At 43.7% G+C, this 26,420-nt stretch overlaps 1 protein-coding gene across 2 annotated transcripts in view; it reads left to right on the forward strand.

Moving 5' to 3' along the window:
• Rab8a (RAB8A, member RAS oncogene family) overlaps positions 1-26,420 on the forward strand; it is a 46,055-nt gene that overhangs the window by 13,494 nt on the left and 6,141 nt on the right. Inside the window, exons 3-7 of one of the 2 annotated variants that reach the window (XM_004665961.2) lie at positions 9,201-9,261; positions 11,669-11,746; positions 14,720-14,809; positions 15,252-15,317; positions 16,289-16,339. In XM_004665961.2, the coding sequence (XP_004666018.1) occupies positions 9,201-9,261; positions 11,669-11,746; positions 14,720-14,809; positions 15,252-15,317; positions 16,289-16,339 (346 nt within the window). The remainder of the gene's footprint in view (positions 1-9,200; positions 9,262-11,668; positions 11,747-14,719; positions 14,810-15,251; positions 15,318-16,288; positions 16,340-26,420) is intronic. The other variant, XM_045141136.1, reaches the window with a different exon arrangement.

The raw sequence follows: 26,420 nt of genomic DNA on the forward strand, positions 1-26,420 counted from the left end.
GTATTTTCCCAAAGCTGCTGACTGTCATTATATTGTTTAGAAGTAACACAAATCCATTAAAAATCTATATGATACTCCAAACAAGTTTTAACTTTTAAACCTAGTATATAGAGCATCTAACAGGTGAAACTGTATCTAGGGTAAGAATCGAGCCCAAGATCTTAAAGGGAGGCACAGTTTGAACATTCTCAGGAGCTACTTTAAAGCTGTGAGTATGAAGGATAGTTAGACATTAAAAGTACAAGCCTCCATGGGATATTTTTTTATAATCATGGAAAATGCTAATAAAAATTTTTAAAAAAAAAGTACAAGCCAAAAGTCATAGCACACTTCAGGAACTCCTGCTAGGTACACTTTGTATATCTTTAGATTGAAATCTGAAACCCACCATCACACCTTAAAATCCACACAATGGCACTGACTCCAGCCAGGTGGCTGTAGAATGTAGACTACAAGCAAATAAACAATTGAATATTTGGGGGCCATTTATTTAAATTACCACATTCCGCCCCTGGAGCCCAATAGATTTATAACCATCACACATTATAAATTGTTAGAAAAATTTAAAATATTTAGGGTAAATAATGCCATTTTTAGTTGGTCTGTGGGGGTAAGGATTCCCCCTTTTGTTTTTGTAATTGAGATTTGAGAGTCTGGTTATATCTTTTAACAATAGCTTGGCCCCGGGGGTTGTATGGGATGTCTGTGGAATGTGAGATTTTCCAGGTCTGGAGAAAATCTACAAAGGCCTTGCTTATGAAGCAGGGGCCATTATCTGTTTTAATTTGGTCAGGTAGTCCAAGGATGGCAAAGCATTGAAACATATGGCCAATTGTATGTTTAGATTTTTCCCCAGCATGTGCCGATGCCCAGCAGGCACAGGAAAAGGTATCAACTGAAAGTAAAATATCAGTGAGCCCACTCACCACGAGAGGTCAGACTTTTCCCCTGTCCCCACCTGGGTCAGTTCAAGGGAGCCACGTGACAGTCTCCCAGGAGATGGATTGCCCAGTAGGAGCTGCCAGGAGGGGGCCCATCTATTTAAATTACCACATTTTGTTCTTGGCTCCCAGTAGATTTATAACCATTATACATTATATATAAGTTGTACTTAGTTTAATTTTAAAAGTCCCCATAGTCTTGACTAATATAAGTTATTAAGACCTGTAAAATTAAGCAAGTTAAACACTTCTAACATATAAAGGCACAGAGTAAATATTTTTAATGGCTATAAGGCATAGCAAGGAGAGACAAAAACAATGTAAACTGAACCACCATAACCTAAAATTAGTCTCAGTGTCTGTAATTTTAACTTGTTTGAGGTTTTTTTTTTTTTTTTAAGCTTAAAATCTTAAATCTCAGCTGGGCGTGGTGGTGCACGCCTTTAATCCCAGCATTTGGGAGATGGAGGTAGGAGGATTACCATGAGTTTTAGGCTATCCTGAGACTCTATAGGGAATTCCAGGTCAGCCTGGCCTAGAGTGAAACCCTACTTTGAAAAAAAAAAAAAAAAAAAACTTAAATCTTTCAGTCCAATATCTCTAGCTAAGCACATCAGTCCATTACAAATTTAACCTTGATTAAACACTCTGGGCCTGGGCAGCAAGATGCAGCCAGCCCTTATGCCAGTAGCCCAGTTCCAACAAAGTCCTCTGCAGTCTTTCCTTTCCCTTAGAAAGCTCATAAGCCAAGCCTCGAAGTTCAATGCTGTCTGCACTTAGCATTCTCAGATTCTCATCAGAATAGTCCATAAAATTTGGCTTACCACTCCAGAAGACACCTTCAGTTGCAAGCACCAAGTCCATGCCTATTCCTCCAAAACCAAGGTTCCAAAAGATTAACATCCACATGGTCAGGTTTATCTCAGTCCACTTCTCGGTATCAAGTTCTATATCAGACAGCTTAAGGTTTGCTGAGATACACTTCCAGACCAGGTACAGTTATAGAGGAAGGGATATTTATTGAAGCCTACAGATCCAGGGGAAGTTCCATAATGGCAGAAAAAGCAGGCCTGCCTTCACAGGCCCAAGCAGAGAGAGAGAGAAGCACAAGCCTAAAGGTCAAAAGCCATACAGTGTGTCCACTAGGGACATATGACCCGTTTAGAAATACAAAAGCTGCAGATGTAGCTTGTCAGGATCCAAAAGTGAAAGGAAAGAGAAAGAGAATGAAGAGATGTTGACAAGCAAGTACAGGCTATAGAAGCAAAGTTTAGCACATTAAATATGAAGACTGCCTCATAACTTATGAGGGTACACTCACCCGCACATGTACACTGGTTGACCTCCTTAACGAGAATGCCTCACACGGGGCACTAGTCTGCCAGGTTCCCATGTTGGGCGCCAGGTGCCGGGCTCTCCTGGCGGGTAGTGCTGAGGAGGGACCAGGCCCGCTGGTTCCTCCCAAGGTGTTGAGGAAGAGGGTGCATGTCAGACAACTCAGAACCTCTCCTAGTCACCACACTGAGTCAGGAGTCTTGTGGAAGCAGGAACCCACAGGAACTCACTTTATTTTTACAAGCAGTTGCCTATATAATGTTGGGGACAAAGGCAGGGATTTTAGGATGGGGGAAGAGGTAAGGGCCAATAGTAAACTGTGACTATTGAAATGATAATTCCAACTCCTGTGCAGAAGTAGCAGACAGGAAGCCATTAGGCGTCTTGCTGAGTCCTAGCTGGCCAGAGACAGGTCGCCAAACTTAGCTAAGCTCAGGTAGTTCCAGTAGGCCTCACACCCAGGCCTATCAATGACCAGCATAGAGACAGGAGGATGAGAGCAAGTTTAAGGCCAGACAAGGCTACATATTGAAACCTTGTCTCAAGGGCATAGGCTAGGGAAGTGGCTTAGAGTTTAAATGCACTTGCTTGCAAAGCCTGGTAACCTGGGTTCAGTTCCCAAGTACCCATGAAAAGTGAGATGTACAAATAAAGAGCATAGGTCTGGAGTTCACTTGTAGTGGCCAGAGGCCTTGACACACCCATTCTCTCTCAAGTCATTTTTACTGTCCCTCTCTGTCTCAGCTTGCAAAAAAAAAAAAAAAAAAAAAAGTGGAGGGGGCTAAGGCTGTGTCTCAGTTGGTAGAGTGCTTGTCTATTATTCATGAAGCCCTAGGTTCCATCACCTACATTGCATAGACCTGATGTGGTGGCACATATCTGTAATACCAGGACTCAAGAGGTGGAGGCAAGAGGATCAGTAATTCAAAGCTATCTGTGGATCCCATAGCAAGTTACAGGCAAGCTTGGGCTACATGAGACTATCTCCCCAGTCCAAAAATGTTGGGTAGAGACGGTTCAGTCAGTAAAGTGTTGGGCATGCAAGCATGAGGACCAGAGTTCAGATCCTTAGAACCCAAGTAAAAGCCAGTCATAGTGTTGCCTGGCTATAATCCCAGCACCAGGGAGATGGAAACAGGAAAAGGATTCTTGAGGCTTGCTTATTTGCCTAATCAGCAAGCTCTGGGTTCAGTGAGAGACTTTGTCTTCAAAAAAAAGAAAGGTAGAACCAGATGTGGTGGCACACACTTTTAATCCCAGCACTCAGGAGGCAGTGGTAGGAGGATCGCCATGAGTTCAAGGCTACCCTGAGACTACATAGTGAATTCTAGGTCATCCTGAGCTATAGTGAGACCCTACCTCAAAAACAAAATAATAATAACAGTAAGGTAGAAAATATTTGAGTAAGGTACCAGCATTAACTTTTGGCTTACACATGCACACAATGAGAGAGAAAGAAGGGGAAGGGGCCTCTTGCCCTGACAGCTAGACTCCTCTGGGTAGGAACAGAGGGCCATAGGATGGGTTGAGAAGCTTCCCTATAGGCATGGCTTTCTCCCTTAAGTTTCAGTGTGAGTCCTCACCCCATTTTCCAATGGCATTGGGGGTCTTCATGATACTCTCTCCTGCAGCCAGTGGTCAGCCCTCCATACCTTAACCCTGGAGTAAGGTATATCTTTGTCCAGCTTCAGAACTTGGCCACATGGAAGTTCTTCTTCCAAAACAGTGGCCAGGCAGCAGCCTTTGTGCCCAAGTCCAAAGTGGCAGTTTCAGCAAGCCGAGACACCCTTTCCCTTCTTTTCCCTTCCAGCTCTGCTATTGTTAGTCTGGATGAATGAGCTGGAAATCTTTTAAGAAGACTGGGCCCTCGATTAAGAATAAAATGTCAGCCGGGCATGGTGGGCACACCTTTAATCCAGTACTTGGGAGGCAGAGGTAGGAGGATCATTGTAAGTTTGAGGCCACCCTGATACTACATATTGAATTCCAGGTCAGCCTGGGCTAGTGTGAGGCCCCACTAACCAAAAGCAAAAAGAATAAACTGTTCTTTGGAGAGATGACTCAGAAGTTAAAGACACTTGCTTACAAAGCCTGAGTGCATGGGTTCAGTTGCCCAATACCTGCATAAAGCCAGATGCACAAAGTGGTACATATGTCTGCAATTCTTTTGCAGCAGCAGGAGGCCAGTCCCTCTCTGACTGCCTCTTTCTGTCTGTTGCTCACTCGTTCTCGCAAATAAATAAAAATATTAAGAAAAAAAAAAGGAGGGCTGGAAAGATGACTTAGTGGTTAAGGTACTTGCCTGTGAAGCCTAAGGGCCCAGGTTTAATTACCCAGTGCCCACATAAGCCAGATGCAGAAGGTGGCACATGCATCTGGAGTTCGTTTGCAGTGGCTACAGGCCCTGGCATGCCCATTCTCTCTCTGACTCTTTCTCTTGCTATCTCTCAAATAAATAAGTAAAATATTTTTTTCTTTAAAAAAGATAAAATGTCTCAGCTGGGCATGGCGGCAGCAGGCCTTTAATCTCAGTACTCTGGAGGCAGAAGTAGGAGGATTGCCATGAGTTCCAGGCCACTCTGAGACTACGTAGCAAATTCCAAGTCAGCCTGGGCTAGAGTGAGACTCTATCTCACAAACAAACAAAAAAGAATAAAATGTCTAAAAATGTTCTCTGCATTCATTGTTAACAAGTCAAGTTGGCATTGAGAAACTAAAATTAAAATGGTAGCTTTAGAGCTAGAGAGACGGCTTAAGTGGTTAAGGTGATTGCCTGTGAAGCCTAAGGACACATGTTCTACTCTCCAGATCCCACATTAACCAGACACACAAAGGTGAGGCAAGTGTGAGGTCATACATGCCCACTGGGTAGGGCGAGCATCTGGATTTCAATTACAGTGGCTGAGGCCCTGGGGTGCAAATTCTATATCTCTCCTCTCTGTCTCTCTTTCTCTGTCTCTGTCTCTCCTGCCCCCCCCCCCTCTCTTGCTATCTCTCATTCTCTAAAATAAAAATTGTATCTTTGCCAGGCATGGTGGCACATGCCTTTAGTCATAGCACTCAGGAGGCAGAGGTAGGAGGATCGCCATGAGTTTAAGGCCACCCTGAGACTACCAAGTGAATTCCAGGCCAGCCTGGGCTACTATGAGAACCTACCTTGAAATATCACACACAAACATACACACAAAGGTAGCCTTAGGGCTGGGGGCATGGCTCAACCACAGGGTACTTGACATGCATGTGCAAGACACTGAGGTTCCATCCCAGCACAACCGAGAAAGGTAGAAAACTGAGTTAGCACTAGGCATTGCTTCCCCCCCACACACAAGACTTTTATAACAGATGAGAAGGAAAGAGGGATTGTACACCAGGGAGAGAGCAAGATGGCTGGAAACTAAAAGAGGAGAAAAGAGATGCTGGGGTGTACCAGGGAGCAGAAAAGCCAGAGAGAGAGAGAACATTAGACATTTCTGTATAGTACAGAGCCCATGGGAAGAAACCAGAACTCAGGGACAAAAGTCATGGCTCAGGGGGCTGGAGAGATGACTTAGCTGTTAAGGCACATGCCTGTGAAGTCTTAAGGACCCAGTTTCAATTCTCCAGGTCCCACGTAAGCCAGACACACCTGGTGGCACATGCATCTGGTTTAGTTTGCAGTGGCTAAAGGCCCTGGTGTGCCCATTCTCCCTCCCTCCCTACCTCCCTCCCACCTCCTCTCTCTCTCTCTCTCTCTCTCTCTCTCTCTCTCTCTCTCTCTCTCTCTCTCTCTCTGTGTGTGTGTGTGTGTGTGTGTGTGTGTGTGTATGTGTCTCTCTCTGTCTCTGTCTCAAATAAATGAAAATAAAATCTTCAATTAAAAGAAAAGAGAGACATGGCTCAGGCAAGGTTACCTTCTTTCATTGCCTTCCTGGAGATGGAACTTAGGACTTCTCTCATATGACGCAAGTACTCTACAACTGAGCCAAACCCATCCCCCCCCTTTTTTGAGATAGGGTCTTGCTGTGACACAGGCTGACCTGGAATTCACTATGTAGTCTCAGGGTGGCCTCGAACTCATGCTGATTCTCCTACCTCTGCCTCCCAAGTACTGGGATTAAAGGCATGTGTCACCACACCCAGTCTTATCTCATTTTATTTTGAAATAGCCTCTCCCTCTATAGCCCAAGCTGTCCTGGAACTCCCAGTCATCCTGCCTAAACTTCCCAAGTGCTGGATGACAGGCTACACCTGGCTCAGAAGGGTACCTTTAAACCACACACTGGTCTGGGAAGATAGCTAAGTGGATAAAGCACCTGACACACAAGTATGAGATCCACGTTTGATACCCAGCACCCATATAAATGTAAATGTCACCTAATGTGAAGGCAGAGGTAGGAGGATTGCTGTGAGTTTGAGCCTTCCCTGAAACTACATGGTGATTTCTAGGTCAGTTTGGGTAAAGTGAGACCCTATCTCAAAAAAATAAAATAAATGTAAATGTCATGTGGGTGTGTGGCCCGCCTGTATTCTCAATGGAGACAAGGTCTCCAGAACAAGCATGGCTAGAGTAGCTGAATCTGTAAGCTCTGGGCTCAAGTACGAGATCCTGGCTCAGTAAATAAAATAGAAAGGCACACCACCAACATCACCTTTAACCTTCACATACATAGCACACACTGCCAGAAGTGGACTGCACATGACTGCATTTAACCAGGTTCTGACTCCCTGGGCCATAGGAATTTGTAGGGCTTTTATACAAGTGAGGACTTTGCTGTCACCTGAACTTAGGTGGCAGTGGGAACATGCCACCTGCCAGCAGCCAGGGCTGTGATCCTCTGCCACATGTAACTCACAAGTGCAGGGAGAAATTTCCAGAAGCAAAGACATGATAGAGGAAAGGTGGCACAGTTGTGGCCCTGCCCCTCCCTTGCTGGAAGAACTGAGAGAAGAGAAGTTCCCCTGTGCTTGGTGCCACAGTCAACCTTGTGTAGTCACGGGAGAGCCGCATGCCTATTGCAGTCAGGTTCAGATAGCTGGTAGAAATCACTTGACCAAAAAAAAAAAAAAAGAAATCACTTGACCAAGAGCAGCTTGTGGGGAAAAAAAAAATGTTTACTTTGGCTTACAGGCTTGAGGGGAAGCTCCACAATAGCAGGGGGAAATGATGGCATGAGCAGAGGGTGGACAACAGGAACAGGAAAGTGTCAAGCACTGGCAAGGGGAAATTGGCTATAACACCCATAAGCTCACCCCAAACAATACACTCCCTCCAGTAGTCATTAATTTCCAAATCTCCCATCAGCTGGGAACCTAGCATTCAAAACATCTAAGTTTATGGGGGATACCAAATCAAACCACCACATTCTGCCCATGGTCCCCATAAACTGATAACAATGCATGATATAAAATGCAATGTATTTGTCCAACTTTAAAATTCCCCATAGTTTTTAGCAATTCCAGTGATGTTCATACATCCCCATAGTCCAAGATCTTCTAGCTGAGCCATAATACCAAAAAAATTCCCCAAAAAAACCATAATAGCACAGAGTAAACATTCACACTGCAAAAGATGGCATAGGGCATAGCAAAGAAATACTCAACCAATACAAGATTTAAACAGGACAGACATCAAACTCTGTAGCTCCAAGTCTAACAACTCTAGCCAGTGACAAATTTCCAAGTCTGATAATTCTAACCAGCAGCAAGTCTCTGGAGTTCCGATTCCACCCCTCCTCTGGGCTACTCACAGCCCTGGAAAACTTCATCGGGGCCAGCAGCTTTCCTTAGCAGCCATCTTGTGGTCCCAGCATCTCCGCTGCAATCCACGGTTCATCCTCATGGCCCTATGGGGTCTCCATGCAGGCAACCAGAAAACCTGCTTCACACTGCCTATGGCCATTTCCAAAACACAAGACCATGTTGCAAACTCAATGACCCTCTCTTTTCTGCATTTCTAATACTCCAGAATTCCAGGTAGGGTGCCAGTTTGTTAATTCAGGGGGGGAATAAAGTAGGCTTTGCAGAACAGGACACTCCTTGAGTACTCAGGCCCCTTCAAAAGAGTCTGTGTTCCAGTGCAGGTCAGCTAGCCTAGTCTCAATGCTTGTAATCTCTCAAAAAATTTTCAGGTGAATGGGCCACAGTTTAGGCGCAAAGATTTCTTTTTTTTTTTTTTTTTTTTTTTCTCTGTGCCATAGCCCTCTGCTCACACCAGTCCATTTCTTTGCACAACCCTGCACAACTTCTCAGGACACGGGCATAAGAGCAAGCTTCTCACACAAACTGATAGCCCAGTCCAAGCAAAGCTCTTTCTCACCCTCATAAGCCAAACCTCACAATCCATAGTTCTTACTGCATTTAGGTCTTTCAACTCTGACCAGAGTAGTCCATGAAGCTGTACTTACAGCACTGCAAGGCATCTCTTAGGCCAAAGATTCAAATCCTTCCACATTCCTCTTGAAAATCAGCTCCAAAAGGCCAAAGCCACACAGGTACCTAGCAGCAACTCCACTCTCAGTACCACTTTACTGTTGCAGTCAGGTGTGCATTGCTGGTAGAAATCACCCAACCAAGAGCAGCCTGTGGGAAAAAGAGGTTTATTTTGGCTTATAGGCTCAAGGAGAAGCTCCATGATGGCAGGGGAAATCAATGGCATGAGCAGAGGATAGATATCACCCCCTGGCCACATAAGGTGGAAAATAGCAACAGGCGAGTGTGTCAAACACTGGCAAGGGGAAACTGGCTCTAGCACCCACAAGCCTGCCCCAACAATACACTCCCACCAGGAGGTGTCAATTCCTGGGAACCAAGCATTCAAAACATCTAAATTTATGGGGGACAACTGAATCAAACCACCACAATGCCTATACAGAGAGGAGGGGCAGAGTTATGGGAGAAAGCCATTGTGCCTCAGATGTCACTAATATCCTGAATCCTTGTATTTAGGGACACAGCTGGTCAGGAGCGATTTCGGACGATCACAACAGCCTACTACAGAGGTGCCATGGTATGAACTGGCTTTTGTTACAATCATTTTTTAAGTTAAAACAAGGGTCATGTATGGCTGTACCAAAGCCTGGATGTTGCTCTTATTTTGTTTTGTTAAGATGGGGTTTTGCTATATAGCCCAGGCTAGCCTTAAACTTATCATCCTCCTGCCTCTGCCTCCCAAGTACTGAGTTGACAGGCATACTACCCTGTGTTTATGTGTAGTCTGTTGAAACTCCTAGACAACCTGTCTCCTAGGCTTGTTTTAGGAAGAGGTCATGCACCCTGCCCAATTTACCCATAGACATCACCTCTTCTGGCCTCAGAGACAGTGTAGGGTTTGAACAATATAGAAACATCCTTGGGAGGGGGGGAGCCAGGCATGGTGGTACACACCTTTAATCCAAGCACTTGGGAGGCAAAGTTAGGAGGATCACTAGTTCAAGACCACCCTGAAACTACATAGTGAATTCCAGGTTAGCCTGTCCTAGAGGGAGACACTACCTTAAAAAGAAAGAAAGAAAGAAAGAAAGAAAGAAAGAAAGAAAGAAAGAAAGAAAGAAAGAAAGAAAGAAAGAAGCATCCTCTGTGAAATCACGTGCAGTGGCACATACTCTTTTAGTTCCAGCACTCAAAATGTTGAGTTAAAGAGACTCACTATAAGTTTGTGGCCAGCCTGGGACTACAGCGTGAATTCCAGGTCAGCCTGAGCTAGAGTTGACATCAAATCAGGCATTCCCCAATGCTTCAGAGGGTCACATGGCCCATGTCAATCTCTCTGGAATTTGCTACCAAAACCTTGAAAGCCTTCCAGGAGTTGACTTGATCTGGGCTATGGGCCATTCTGTGTGCTGACCAGGCCTGCAGCTAAGTGAGATAACAAGACTAGTTCGTCATCCCCAAAACATTTACCATCCACCTTTCCTAGGGCCAAGCCAGGCCTGAATGAGACATAGAAGGCAGCAGGAAAGGTTGGCCTTACACATGTCCTGCTCATGTAAGATTATATAGGGTAGGGCATTGAGGGACCCAAGAAGGGGGAGGATCCTTAGCACTGCCCCAGACTCTGGGTCACCCACTCAGCTAAGTCTCCTCTCTTGGCGAACAATGCATGGGAATATGTCCTAGTCTGCTATGAGCATGGGTGGTCCATTGCCTGCAGTCCTAGCACCCCCTGTACCAACACTCCCCCACTCCTCCATAGCATAGCCTATCCTTTAAGTTCTCCCCACCAGACCTTTCACACCGAATGGCAGTGCCATGTCCTGGTCCTTCCAGACACCTGGTGTCTACCAGGGACCATGGAGGAGCTTGGGAGCAACTCATGGCAGGCTGGCATTAAGTATTTTGGGTACTGCAAATAATGTCTGGAACACAGTTGAATCCCAGTCGTGTGGACAGAAACTTTAGTGTCCCCAATAAAATTAACTACTGCCTTGCCCCTTACCTCTCTACTACAGTGATGGTGGTGGCTTGAGGCCTCAGTATGCTCGGGTCCCAGGGGAAACTCAGCCCCTTAAGAAATGCTGTTTGTACTCAAGCTGGTCCCTGCCCTGTCCCTAGTGCCCTCTTGGACAAGATGCCAGGCCTTAGCCCTAGGTCTCAGCCTAGTGTCTTACTGGGTCTTGGCTATGACTCTTGAGTGCATGTATGGACACATGCCCTGCCTTGCATCCAGAATGCTAAGGGTCCCAGGCATACATGAGTTCGTGTGAGAGTCATCAAGCCTGGCCCTGCATGAGTCAGAGGGTCAGATTTTCTGTTTGTCTCCAGCACCATGTCCCCAATCAGTGCCAAGATGGTGACTTTTATTTTGTTTTGTGGAAACAGGGTCTTGTTTTGTAGTCCAGACTGGCTTCCAACTCAAGATCCTCCTGGGCCTCTCGAGTGCTAGGATTATAGTTATTAGCCATCATGCTTATCTCTTAGGCTTCTTTCTTAAAAGTTCTCTTCTCCTCATTCAGTGCCCTTGGAGTAGACAGAGATCTTTGCCCTTCTGAGAGAGGGCCATGACAGGTGAGGCCACCCTGTAGCTCTTTTAGGACCCAGAATGTCTCTCAGCTACCTTCACATATTTGTTGGAGACCCAACGATGCCACTCAGCAGTGCACACTGTCTCACTGGAAGGCACATCAGGGTCAGGATTCCAGGGGAGGCACTGGCCAAGTGTGGGAAGTCATTTGGGAGTTGGGCCATACTTAGGCCAAGCTCTGACCTGGGACTGAGCCTGAACCCCTAAGGGGAGGCTGATATTAGTGCCGGAAAGGGGTCTGGGACTGGCTCTGGAGATGTGGGGAAATGGCCATTCACAGGCTGTGCTGATCACTGTTCTCGTGTGACAGCAGGCCTGTGCCCACTACCCCATGCTGGGCCACTTCAGAGCTCTCAGCCTGCCACAGCCCATGTCCTTGCCTATCCCTACGTAGGGCATTATGCTGGTCTATGATATCACCAACGAGAAGTCCTTCGACAACATTCGGAACTGGATTCGGAACATTGAGGAGGTAAGCTCCTGGGTATCTTATCCTGGGGCCACACCCCCAGAGCCCAGAGCCAGCAATGTCTGCTATCAACCCCAGACTACCATCAGTCCCAGGGCTGTTCGCCAGCCCAGGGGTGTGGCTGACCTTGCAGCCATGTCTGTGCATGAGTCACCATAAGCATTTGGTGCTGTTTAGAAAGAAGGTTATAGAACCATGGTGACCCTTATATGTGGAGGGTGTGTTGTGGAAGCATGCCATATTGTACTTTGAGCTACAGTTGAGCCACTCATGAGCTTGTCTGAAGCCATGCTCAAGCCAGCAGGAAACCTTGAACCATGAAGGGACAAGGAGGCCACCAGGCCAGCCTCCTCAGCCACAATCACCATTGTTGCCTTCCCACTCCCCCAAGTGCTGGCCTCACCACACAACCTTCCTGGGTGGCTGCACCTGTGACTCTGATGACGAAGCAGGTGGGGCTTCAGGTCCCAGGCACCAAAACTTTACCCATCCATAAAGCCACCGTGAAAGCATACATCACTGACCTCCCAGGATCCATGGATTGTCCTGGCATTCCTGAGAGCCAGTCACCCCCTGCTGCACACCTCCTTCTCTGAAAGCCTGTTGATGCCAGTGGGCTGGTGACAGGGTTTGGGGGGCATTCTAGGACAGTGGGTTTCATTGAGAATAGAACTGCTTTCTGATGTCCCTTCCTTCAGGAAGCATGGCCACCTTCATTAGGGACTGTGAGGAAGAGTCCTTCATTGACAGAGTTGAGCCAAGCCCAGGGAATGGTGAAGTACACAGAGTTGGCAGCAGGCAGCAGCATTGGCCTTCTTAGGCACAGCCCATATCCAAAAAGAGGGGAGAAGGAAGATCTGCCCTCTTTGTCCTTTGGGAACATTAGCCCTGGAGCCAGCTGGATTCAGCCCACTAAGAAGCTTTTTGTCTCAGGGACCATTGCAGAAGTGGCAGAAAGAATGTAAAAGCCAAAGGAAGAGGAGGAGTGCTTTGCAGTACTGCCTTCCAAACACTCATAGCACTCATGTCCTCACAGTGGCTGATGCTACCTCCATAAGACCAGCATAGTAGGAGGGGAAAAAATTATCCAAATTGGGCTAGAGAGATGGCTTAGTGGTTAAGGTGCTTGCCTATGAAGCCTAAGGACTCAGATTCAATTCCCCAAAACCCACGTAAGCCAGATGCACATGGTACCGAATGTGTCTAGAGTTCACTGGCAGTGACTAGAAGCCCTGGCATTCCCATTCTCCCTCCCTCCCTCCCTCCCTCCCTCCCTCCCTCTCTCTCTCTCTCTCTCTCTCTCTCTCTCTCTCTCTCTCTCACTCTTTCTTTCTCTCTAGATGTGTGTGTGTGTGTGTGTGTGTGTGTGTGTGTGTGTGTGTAATCTACCAGATAAATAAGTAAAATAGAGAGAAGCTAGAGAGATGACTCAGCAGTTACAGGTACTTTTTGCAAAGCCTAATGGTCTGGGTTCAATCCCCCAATACCCATGTAAAGCCAGAGGCACTAAGTGGTGCGTGCACCTGGAATTTGTTTGCAAGAGGCCCTGGCATGCCCTTTATTTCTTTCTTTCTCTCTCTCTCTCTCTCAAATAAATAATTTTTTTTAAAAAAATTAGTTATTTGAGAGAGAGAGAGGCAGATACAGTGGGCATGCCAAGACCTCCAGCCACTGCAAATGAACTCCAAACACATGGTACCACCTTGTGCAGCTGGCTTACATGGGTCCTGGGGAATGGAATCTGGGTTCTTTGACTTTGCAAGCATCCACCTTAACCACTAAGCAATCCCTCCAGTCCTAATTTTTTTTTTTTTTTTTTTTTAAGTAGAAGAGCTAGGCTTGGTAGCACATGCCTTTAATCCCAGCACTTGGGAGGCAGAGGTAGGAGGATCACTGTGAGATCAAGGCCAGCCTGGGACTACAGAGTGAGTTCCAGGTCAGCCTAGGCTAGAGTGAGACCCTGCCTCAAAAACCAAAAAAAAAAGGCTGACTATGGTGGCGCATGCCTTCAATCCCAGCACTCGGGAGTAGGAGGAAAGCCGTGAGCTCGAGGCCACCCTGAGGCTACATAGTGAATTCCAGGTAAGCCTGGGCTAGAGTGAGATGCTACCTTGAAGAAAAAAAAAAAAGAGACTAGTTGGAAAGAGAATCAGTACCGGGGAAAAGGGGAGAGTAGTGGGAGGGGATTGTGATCATAATATATTGTCTATATATACAGACGTTGTCAATAAAAAATTTAAAAAGGAAGTGAAGCTGGGAGAATAGCTCAGTATTTGTAGACACTTACTTGCAAAGCCTGATGGCCCAGATTCAGTTATCTAGTACCTGGATAAAATCAGGCACACAAAGTAGCACATGCATCTGGAGTTTTTTTGTTTTGTTTTTTGAGGTAGGGTCTCACTCTAGTTCAGGCTGACCTGGAATGCTGACCAGGATGGCCTTGAACTCACAGCCATCTTCATACCAGTCTATCAAGTGCTGGGATTAAAGGCATGCACTACCACGCCCAGCATCATCTGGAGTTCTTTTGCAGTGGCAAGAGGGCCTGACATGCCCATTGTCTCTCCCTCCCCTCCTCTCTGCTTGCAAATATAATTTTTAAATTAAAAAAACTTAAAGATTAAAAAAGAAAGAAGGGGGCTGGAGAGATGGCTTACCTGCAAAACCTAAGAACCGGGTTTGATTCCCTGTACCCATGTAAAGCCAGATGTACAAGGTGGTGCATGCATTTGGAATTCATTTGCAGTGGCTAGAGGCCCTGATGCACCCATTCAGTTTATCTGCCTCTTTTTCTCTCTCAAAGAAATGAATAAATACATAAATTAGTAAGTAAAATACTGAGAGAGAGAAAGAAAGAGAGAGGGAGAGAGAGAGAAGGAAGAAGCTGTTTGCCATAGTCACAGGTTTCAGCAAGGTAGGAATATGGGCTAAGCACTGACCTGATCAGCCTGACCCCTATCCACCCTTCTCCCTCAGCACGCCTCCGCTGATGTGGAAAAGATGATACTCGGAAACAAGTGTGATGTCAATGACAAGAGACAAGTGTCCAAGGAGCGGGGAGAAAAGGTAGGTGTGGGGACCAGTCAGGATCTCCCCCAACAGAGGCCTGTCCCAGGGAACTTCAGTGCACACCTGCAAAAAGCCTAGGCTTTGAGGGAAAACCTTCACAGTCTTTATGAGAAGATAATGGGCCATCCTGACTTGCCTGGGATGAGTTAGCAGGCCATGGAAATGGGTAGAGCTGAAGTCCAAAGACTGTTCACAGTCATGAGGGCTTTATGGCAGGCTGTGTGTACTTCTACCCCTATGTCACTAGAACCCATTGTGGCCCTGCATGGAGGCTGCCATAGCCAGAGCAAGACAGAGAGCTGTGCTGTGGGCATAGGCCACACTCTTGTACACAGTTACTATGATGGAGCAGATATGTCATCCTCCCACAAAGACCCTCTGCCTCAGCCTTCGTTCTCATGTGCCATATGATATGCAAGTCTCTCCCCCTTCTTCACAGCTGGCACTCGACTATGGGATCAAATTCATGGAGACCAGTGCAAAAGCCAACATCAACGTAGAGAATGTGAGTTCTGGGGCTGTTGGGAGGTTACTATAGGATAGCTGCCCTCTGGTTGAGAAGCTGGGTGGGGGCCAGGGAATCCAGTGGGAGGTTCCATTGTAAGAACCAGCCTTGGGTTCTCAGGCCCCCTCTGCTGGGCACCCAGGACACAGTTCTCACTAGTTTTTATCTTAACCTGGGCCTAGGTCCCCTTGTTATCCATAGGATGTCACCAGCCTAGAAGCAGACCCGTAGGAATCCCTCAAGTGGTTCTAGTGATTTTTTAATTTATTTTTATTTATTTATTTATTGTTTTTTTCGAGGTAGGGTCTCACTCTAGCTCAGGCTGACCTGGAATTCACTATGTAGTCTCAGGGTGGCCTCAAACTCATGGCGATCCTCCTACCTCTGCCTCCCAAGTGCTGGGATTAAAGGCGTGTGCCACCACACCCAGCTTCTAGTAATTTTTTAAAAGCAGATCTTCAGAGCTGGTTACAGTGGTACATCTATAATCCTAGCATTCAAGAAGCTGAGGCAAGATCAAAACTCAAGGTCATCCTGAGCTACATAGCAAATTGGCGACAAGCCTGGACTATGAGACCATCTCAAAAAATAGGATGTGGGGATCATTGCACACAGTCAGAACACATCCAGAGACAGAGAGCTGAACACTCTTTCCAGATCCTTCCAGTCTCTTCTGGATAAGTCAGTTAGCCACACAGTGCTTTCAGACAAGTCACATTGTCTCTTTAAGCTTCAGTATCCTTGATGGACAGTTGAATGGAGAGCCATGTCAGATTTGTTGGCCCAAAGTGCCCTACAAAAGGAGAGCTGACAGTAAATACAGGGCTGAATGGAAAGGGTAGGGAAAGGAGCAAGAGTGAACATGAAGACTGCAAAGGACACAGTTTCCCACCCTCCACCATTGTCCTTCCATATCTGTGCCAGGCTTGGGGTTCTGCTACTCAGATACTAACAGCATGTTCTTTCCATAGGCATTTTTCACCCTCGCCAGGGATATCAAGGCAAAAATGGACAAAAAATTGGTAAGTGCTTACTGTTCCTTCCTGGATCTCCGCTTTTGTCTCTGTTGGATCTGACCATCGTCAGCCACCCTGCATGTCACTGCTCAAGCCAATCAGGCCTTTTAAGACCTAGTAGGATACTGCAGAGATAGGGCTGAACTCATACATTCAGCTGAGGCATCTGTTCTCTAGGCAGACAAGGCCCTGCCTCCTGAGCCCCTAGGCATTAGGATATTGCAGCCCTTTCCATCCCACTTGTAAAGAAGTTTTTGATGCTGGTCGTGGTGGTGCACACTTTTAATCCCAGCACTCAGGAGGCAGAGGTAGGAGATCAATTTGAGACTACAGAGTTAATTCCAGGCCAGCCTGAGCCAGAGTGAGACCCTACCTCAGGGAAGGAAAAAGAAACAAACAAGTTTTTGTGTTTGTTTTTTATTTGGTTATTTATTTGAGAGAGAGAGAGAGTGAATGGGCCAACTAGGGCCTCCAGCCACTGAAAACAAACTCAGATGCAAGCACCATATATCTGGCTTACGCGGGTTCTAGGGAATCAAACCTGGGTCATTTGGCTTTTCAGGGAAATGCCTTAATCACTATACCATGTCTCCAGCCCTGTTTTTGTTTTTCAAATAATTTTTAATATTATATTTATTTGAGAGAGAGGGAGAATGGGCATGCCAGGGCCTCTAGCTACTGCATAGTAAACCAGATGCATTTGCCACCTTGTGCATCTGGCTTTACTAGAGTCCTGGGGAACTGAACCTGGGTCCTTTGGCTTTGCAGGCAGATACCTTAACTTCTAAGCCATCTCTCCAGCCCTTGTTCTAGTTTATCGATGTGGGGTTTCCCTCTAGCCAAAGCTGACCTGAATTCACTGTGTAGTTTCAGGGTGGCCTTGAGCTCAAGGCAATCCTTGTACCTCTGTTTCCCAAGTGATAGGATTAAAACCATGTGCCACCACCTCCAGCTAGTAAGCAATTTTTAAAAATGTTTCAGCAGGAGGGATGGCTTAGTGGTTAAGACATTTGCCTGCAAAGCCAAATGACTCAGGTTCGATTCACCAGACCCACATTAGCCAGATACACAAGGGGACACATGCATCTGGAGATCATCAGCAGTGGCTGGAAGACCTAGTGTGCCAATTTTCTCTATCTCTCCCCCTCTTTCTCTGTCAAAAAAATTAATTAATTAAAATTTTTTATTAACAACTTCCATGATTATAAAAAAAGTCCCATGGTAATGCCCTCCCTCATTCCACTTTCCCATTTGAAATTCCATTCTCCATCATATCTCCTCCCACTCTAATACTAATAATAATAATCTCTTTTATTTTAATTAATTAATTAATACTAATAATAATAATCTCTTAATGCCATGATCTTTACCTCCTGTTATCATGGTCTTATGTAGGTAGTGACAGGTACTGTGAGGTCATGGATATCCAGGCCATTTTGTGTCTGGAGGACCACATTGTAAGGAGTCCTACCCTTCCTTTGGCTCTTACATGCTTTCTGCCACCTCTTCCGCGATGAATCCTGAGCCTTGGAAGATGGATAGAGATATTTCAGTGCTGAGCACTCCTGTCACTTCTTTCTAGCACCATGATGCCTTGAGTCATCCCAAAGTCACTGCCATCTGAAAAGAGAAGATTCTCTACCAAAAGTGAGAGTAGCATTAATATAAGGGTATGAACGTTAAGAGAAGTGCTTACTGGGCAGTTTGATAAGCATAGTATATACATTTAGCCAGACAGCAGCAGAGGTTACACCCCTACGGCTCATGACTACCCGTTTTAAGTTTTCAGTATCAGGGATGTATTCTCTCCCATGGAGTGGGTCTCCAGTCCATTTAGAGGGCAGTTCGTTTCCACTATGACCGGCGTGCACCCATTGGCTCATTTGGCCTCGCTGGCTAAATAAAAGGCTTACAGTGTCCACAGTTAGTATCTTCACTGGTGATTTCTTTCTCCCCCATTGAACTGCATGCAGATTGGCTTATTCCAGCTTTATGTTGGCTGGTCTACATGGGAGGAGGTTATCAGCTCACTTCCAGCAGTATTTCTCAGTGGCCTTGCAGCACAAGTATGTGGAGTCTTCAGCAGTAGGGTCTTACCATCTATTCCTGGTGGGAAACCAAGGGACTTGGCAATGGCCTATAATGGGCATCAGGGACCTCCCTGGCCAACAGCTCACTGGAAGGTATCCCATCCCTGGCACTGAAAATTTTGTAGGAGCAATCTATGGCTCCTGAGTATTCCATTGTCCAAAAAAGTAGGTTTCCATATGATTTATTTATATATTCTATTAGATTTTTTTTTAATTTTTATTTATTTATTTGAGAGCAATAGACACAGAGAGAAAGACAGAGAGAGGGAGAGAGAGAGAATGGGCGCGCCAGGGCTTCCAGCCTCTGCAAACGAACTCCAGACGCATGCGCCCCCTTGTGCATCTGGCTAACGTGGGACCTGGGGAACCGAGCCTTGAACTGGGGTCCTTAGGCTTCACAGGCAAGCGCTTAACCGCTAAGCCATCTCTCCAGCCCTATCCTCTTAGATTTTTATTAGCCCTCCTTCCACCTTTCCTTTACTCAATCTCTTCCCCTGACCACACTTTGAGCCTTTTCACCACCATTAATCTATTCTTCTACTTACATATATATAATACCATCCTATTAAGTGCCCCCTCCCTTCCTTTCTCTTCCCTTTATATCTCTTCTCTAGCTTACTGGCCTTTGCTACTGAGTTTTCTTCTTACTTACACAGTAGTCCAATCATCTGTAGCTAGGATCCACATATGAGAGAGAACATGCAATGCTTGGCTTTCTGGGCCTGAGTTACCTCACTTAGTATAATCCTTTCCAGATCCATCCATTTTCCTGCAAATTTCATAGCTTCATTTTTCTTTACTGCTGAGTAGAACTCCATTGTATAAATGTGCCATATCTTCATTATCCATTCATCAGTTGAGGGAATTCTAGACTGGTTTCATTTCCTAGTTATTGTGAATAGAGCGGCAATAAACATGGTTGAGCAAGTATCTCTAAGGTAATGAGATGAGTCCTTAGGATATTACCTGGGTCATATGGTAGATATATTTTGAGTTGTCTCAGGAACCTCCACACTGATTTCCACAATGCCTGGAGCAGACTGCATTCCCACCAACAGTGTAAAAGGATTCTTCTTTTTCCACATCCTCGCCAGCATTTATGGTCATTTGTTTTCATGATGGTGGCCAACCTGACAGTAGTGAGATGGAATCTCAATGTAGTTTTAATCTGTATTTCCCTGATGACTAGGGATGTAGAACATTTTTTTTAGATGCTTATATGCCATCCATATTTCTTCTTTTGAGACCTGTATTTAGTTCCATAGCCCATTTTTTAATTGGCTTGTTTGATTTCTTATTATTTAATTTTTTGAGTTCCTTGTATGTCCTAGATATCAATCCTCTATCAGATGTATAGCTGGCAAAGACTTTTTCCCATTCTGTAGGTTGCCTCTTTGCTTTATTCACAGTGTCCTTTGCCATACAAAATCTTTGTAATTTCATGGGGTTCCCGTGGTTAATCTGTGGTTTTATTGCCTGAGCAATTGGGGTTATATTCAGAAAGTCTTTGCCAAGAACAATATATTGAAGGGTTTCCCTTGCTTTTTCCTCTAGCCATTTCAGAGTTTCAGGTCTGATGTTAAGGTCTTTTATCCATTTAGACTTAATGCTTGTGCATGGAGAGAGAAAATAATCTATTTCATCATTCTACAGATATATATCCAGTTTTCCCAGCACCATTTGGTGAAGGTGCTGTCTTTTCTCCAATGAGTATTTTTGGCATTTTTATCGAATATCAGGTGCCTATAGCTACCCGGACTTATATCTAGGTCCTCTATTCTGCTCCATTGATCTACATGTCTGCTTTTGTACCAGTACCACGCTGTTTTTGTTACTGTGGCTCTGTAGTATAGGTTAAAATCAGGTATGGTGATACCACCAGCCTTATTTTTGTTGCTCAATATTGTTTTAGATATTTGAGATTTTTTGTGATTCCAAATGAATTTTTGGATTGTTTTTTTCTATTTCCATGATAAATGCCAATGGAATTTTGATGGGGATTGTGTTAAATGTGTAGATTGCTTTTGGTAAGATTGCCATTTTCACAATATTAATTCTTCTGATCATGGAACAAGGGATGTTTTTCCACTTCCTAGTGTCTTCTGCAATTTCTCTCTTGAGTGTTTTAAAGTTTTCATTGTAGGGATCCTTCACTTCCTTGGTTAGGTTTATTTCAAGGTACTTTTTTTTTTAATGCAATTGTGAATAGGAGTGATTCTCTGATTTCATCCTCTGTGTGTTTGTTGTTAGCATATACGAAGACTACTGGTTTCTGTGTGTTTATTTTGTACCCTGCTACATGGCTACAGGTGTTTATCAGCTCTAAGATTTAATTGCTGGTAGAGTCTTTAGGGTCCTTTATGTATAAAATCATGTCATCTGCAAATAATGATAACTTGATCTCTTCCTTTACAATTTGTATCATTTTCATGTGTGTCTCTTGCCTTATTGCTATGGATAAGACTTCCAGTACTATATTAAATAAAAGTGGTGACAGTGGACACCCTTGTCTTATTCCTGATTTTAGTGGAAAAGCTTCCAGTTTTTCCCCATTGAGCAGTATGTCGGCTGTAGGCTTGTCATAAAGCCTTTTATTATATTGAGATATGTTCCTTCTATTCCCAATCTCTATAGGACTTTTATATGAAGGGATGTTTGATTTGGTCAAGTGCTTTCTCTGCATCTAATGACATGATCATGTGATATTTGTCCTTCAGTCCATTTATATAATGTATTACATTTATCAATTTGCATATATTGCACCATCCCTGCATTTCTGGGATAAAGCCTACTTGGTCGGGGTGAATGATCTTTCTGATATATTCTTGTATTCTGTTTGCCAATGTTTTGTTGAGAATTTTTGCATCTATGTTCATGAAGGAGGTTGGTCTGTAATTTTCTTTTTTTCTTTCTTTTTTTTTTTTTTTTGTTTTGTTTTATCTTTGCCTGGTTTTAGTATCAGGGTGATGCTGGCTTTATAGAAGGAGTTTGGTAGGATTCCTTCTTTTTCTATTTTATAGAAAAGCCTAAGAAGCAATGGTGTTAGTTCTTCCATGAAGGTCTGGTAAAATTCACCAGTTAATCCATCTGGGGCTGGACATTTTTTAGTTGGAAGATTTTTGATAACTGCTTGGATCTCCATACTTGTTACAGGTCTGTTTAAGTGATTAATCTCATCTTGACTTCACTTAGGTAGGTCATATAAATCAAGGAAATCATCCATTTCTTTCTGATCTTCATACTTAGTGGAATATATGTTTTTATATTATGTCCCTATGATTTTTTGAATTTCTCTGTTATCTGTTGTGTTGTTGCCTTTTTCATCTCTAATTTTATTAATTTGTGTCTCTCCTGTCTTTCTTTGGTCAGATTTGCTAAGGGTTTATCAATCTTGTTTATCCTTTCAAAGAACCAACTCTTTGTTTCGTTGATTCTTTGGATTGTTATTTTGGTTGCTACTTCATTAATTTCTGCCCTAATCTTTATGATTTCTTCCCATCTACTGATTTTCAGTTTGCCTTGTTCATTTCCCAAGGCTTTAAGTTAAAGCATTAGGTTGTTTACTTGTGACCTTTCTAATTTCTTTTTTTTTTAATTTTTATTAACATTTTCCATGATTATAAAATATATCCCATGGTAATTCCCTCTCTAATTTCTTAATATAGGCACTTAAAGCTGTAAGTTTCCCTCTTAAGACTGCCTTCATTTTGTCCCAAAGGTTTTGGTATGTTGTATTCTCATTATCATTTGACTCTTATGAATTTTTGTTTTCCTTCTTGATTTCTTCATTGACCCATTCATCATGTAGTAGTGTTTTGTTTAGTTTCCTTGATTTTGTGTATGCTCTGTCGCTTTACTTGCTATTGATTTGTACTTTGATTCCATTGTGGTCAGATAAATTGCAAGGAATTATTTCACTTTTCCTGTATTTGTTAAGATTTATATCCTAATATATGGTCTATTTTAGAGAATGTTCCATGTGCTGCTGAAAAGAATGTGCATTCTACAGCATTTGAATGAAATCTCCTATATATATCTGTTAGGTCCATTTGTTCTATGACCTCATTTAATCCAGATGCCTCTCTGTTTATTTTTTGCTGGGATGACCTGTCAGTTGATGAGACTGCAGTGTTGAAGTCACCCACTACAACTGTGTTTGGTGTTATCTGGTACATTAGTTCTAATAACATTTGTTTGAGGAAGTTGGGAGTCCTCATGTTAGGTGCATGAATGTTTAGGATTGTAATGCCCCCCTGTTAAAGTGTGCTTTAATCAATATAAACTTACCTTCCTTATCTTTCCTACCTAATTTTGGACTGAAGACTACCTTATCAGATATTAGTATAGCAACCTCTGCTTGTTTTCTAGGCCCATTTGATTGAAACACTGTTTTCTAACCTTTTACCCTAAGATAGTGTCCATCCTTTGTAGAAAGGTGTTTAATGGAGGCAACAAATTGAAGGATCCTGCTTTTTAACCCAGTCTGCATACCTGTGTCTTTTGGTTGGGGTACTGATGCCGTTGAAATTAAGAGATATTATTGAAAGGTGTGTATTTTTGCCTTTTTTTGGGGGGGGGGTAGGTCTTCTGGTTTTACCTTTGCTATCTTATGTTATCTAGTATTTAAGTATTGTTTGTTTACTCTAGGTTCCTTATATGTGCACTGTTTCTTCTGCATGGTGGATTCTTTCAAGTATTTTCTGTAGAGCTGGTTTTGTCTTCAAATATTCCTTTAACCTGTGTTTGTTGTGAAATGACCTTGTTTCTCCATCTATTTGAATGGATAGCTTTGCAAGATAAAGTAACCTTGGTTAACAGTTGTTATCTTTCAGAACTTGAAATACATCACTCCAAGCCCTTCTGGCTTTTAAAGTTTGTGTTGAGTAATCTGCTGTGATCCAGATGGGCTTGCCTTTGTAGGTAACTTGATTTTTCTTTCTAACTCTTGTCAATATTTTTTCTTTAGCTTGTATGTTTGGTAGATTAATTATAATATGGTAAGGAGAGGTTCTTTCCAGGCTTTGTCTCTTTGGTGTTCTAAAGGATTCCTGTATCTACATTGGCACCTCTTTCCCAATTTGGGGGAAGTTTTTTTCTATGATTTTGTTGAGAACACCTACTATGCCTTTGGAGTGAAATTCTTCTTCTATACCCTGAATTCTTATGTTTATCATTTCATAGTTTCCCGAATATCTTCAAATTACCATTCATACTTTCCTATGAGTTTGTCTTTTTCTTGGTTGGAATGTATTAGATCTGTCACCTGGTCTTCCAGTTTAGATATTCTGTCCTCTCCTTTATCCATTCTACATGTGAGATTTTCTACAGAGTTTTTTATTTCATTAAGTGTGTTCTTCATTGCTAGAAATTGTGACTGGTTTTTCTTTATTATTTCTATTTCCCTGTTTATGTCTAGTATTAACCTCTGTATTTCATTAAATTGGTGTCCTGTGTCTTCTTTGATTCCTTTAATTTCCTTTTTCATTCCTTTGATTTACTCTTTGATTTTTTTTTAGCATATTTATAATCATTCTTTTGAAATCTTTCTCAGACATTTCCTCTAACTCATTCTCACTGGAGTTCATTTCTGATGCATTAATACTTTTGTTTTTGTTTTTGTTTTTTTGATGTAGGGTCTTACTCTAGCTCAGGCTGACCTGGAATTCACTCTGTAGTGTCATGGTGGTCTCGAACTCTTGGTGATCCTCTTACCGCTGCCTCCTGAGTGCTGGGATTAAAGGCGTGCACCCCTATCCAGCACAGTAATACTTTTGGTGGATTTATATTGTCTTGATTTCTTGTGTTTTGGGTTTTTTTTTTTTGTATTATAATGTAGTGATTTTTGCAACTTGGATTAATTTAATGCTTGGATTTTCTAGTTAGCTGCAGTATTATTAGATGTATCAATCAACCTGATGTTATAGATCTTGATGGTAGGAACTTAAGGTGCTAGGTGCGGCTCTCATGACTCTCAGCATAACCACAAAAGTGACCCTAGGTGTTGGGTTTGCCTGCTATGAGAGTATTCAAGTAGGCTGAGTGGAATAAAATACAGGCAGATTCTGAAATTTAACTAAACAATGTACACATTCAATTAAAAACATCACAGAGTATTTATGCAAGAGTAGGTATTATGACAACTAGATCCTCTAACAAAGTTACACAGTCTGTAAGAATGTGTGTTGCCCCACACCCTTAATGCTGTCAACTAGATGGCTAAGATTTCTGGTCTGTAAAGGGCTCCAAGTCTGCTTGTGATCAAGTGAGACCCTTCTCTGATGTATAACAGAAAAGGAAACAAAGACACTATAATCAGGAAGCAACAAATCACAAGCCCACAATATAGCTTATTTAAGAATGGCAAATCCAACCATCCATCAGATTTAACATATAATTTGTCCTGATATGGAAGGTGCAAATAGCACTTTTGGTTCAGGCCTATATACCAGGCTTATTTGGCGGGTACTGACCTCGTGTAATCCCAGTTACCGTTTGGGATGATTTTGGTCTCAGTTATGCTGCACCTCCTGCTTGGGTCCCTCTTTGGTGCACTGTGGGTTCAAGTAGGCTGGCCAGGTTGTTGGATTGCTGCTCTTGTCACTGGTGCTGGGTGCTATGAGCTCCCATCCCCTGGTCTCTGGTGCTTGCTGGTGCTTGCACCAGCAGTGGGGGATGGGAGGATCTGGGTGGGGGCTGTAGTTCTCCCACTGGTCCACATGACCCTTTAAGTCATGACCTGCTCCTTTGTTGTTCACTGCAGTTCTCCCGTCATGGTTCTTGAGTTTGTGAGGAGCTCTGGTGTGAGTGGAAAATCCTCTCACCTGGCTTTTTCTGTGGCTCAAGCCAAGCCTTGTATCTATGGCTCCTCAGACCTGGTGCCACAGCTGGTGGAGCCGTTTCTGCCTGCCTATGTGGGCTCTAGATGCTCTGCATCTCTCCTACTTCTCTGCTGCCATTGGTAATTTCTTATACACCTCACTTTTTAGTAGAAGAGTGTATTTTGCTGGGGTTTTTTTTGTTTGTTTGTTTTGTTGTTGTTTTTTTTTGGCTTTTTCTTCCCTAGGCTGCTTTGGCATGGTTCCTACACCACCATCTTAACTGGAAGTAAAATATACTTTTTTTATTTGCTAGAGAACAAATCCTAGAGTCCCTTGCTGTTGGAAACAAAATCCAGACGCATGCATCACTTTGTATGTGTGTCAACAAATCTTTTAAAACAAAAATACCGATATCAGAGATTTATAAAGGTTTACTATAGCTAGGCATTATAACACACTTGTTTTTTCAGCACTCAAAGACTGAGACAGGAGAATTGCAAATTTGAGGCCTACCTGGGCTATATAAAAAAAGTAAATAAATAAAAATAAAGTTTATTTGGAAAAAGTAAATAAAGTTTATTAGGCTTATAGCTCTGGAGGCCAGGAAGTTCCCAGATTCAGTGAGAGCATCTGTCCTCCTCATTGCTTCATAATAGCCCAAAGCATGCTAGTTTAATAAGCAATCTCACCAGCTCATGTCTCCCTCCTCCTACAAAGCCACTCATGTTGTCATCAGATCCCATCCTCAGGACCTCATCTAATCCAAATCACCCCTCAAAGGCCACACTTTCTAGTGCCACTAACTTTTGATGTAAATTCTGGGAACACAAAGTTGACATTAGGTTTGTGGAATGGGAGCCTTCCACAGGCCATGTGGGCTGAGGCCAGGTCTAACTACATAAGATATGTCCTGCACAGTCTGATGTCCCACCATCCTGGCAAGCTCAAGGATCCATAACCTTCCACAGCCCCAAATCCTGCAAGTCATGAGCACAAGCAGCCTCAATCCCAGCATTCTAGGGTTCTGCCTAGGGAGTCTTTGGGAGGCCTCACCATCTACCTTGTGGTTTGCTTCAGTGTGTTTTGTTTTATTGTGATCTGTGGGTGGAATGTAGCTCCTCACAATGCTCAGCAAGTAGCTACCAGAGCCACACTCCAGTCTATTTCCTGTTTAATTTG

This window comes from Jaculus jaculus, chromosome 1, assembly GCF_020740685.1.
Source record: "Jaculus jaculus isolate mJacJac1 chromosome 1, mJacJac1.mat.Y.cur, whole genome shotgun sequence".
In the NCBI taxonomy this organism is placed as follows: Eukaryota; Metazoa; Chordata; class Mammalia; order Rodentia; family Dipodidae; genus Jaculus; species Jaculus jaculus.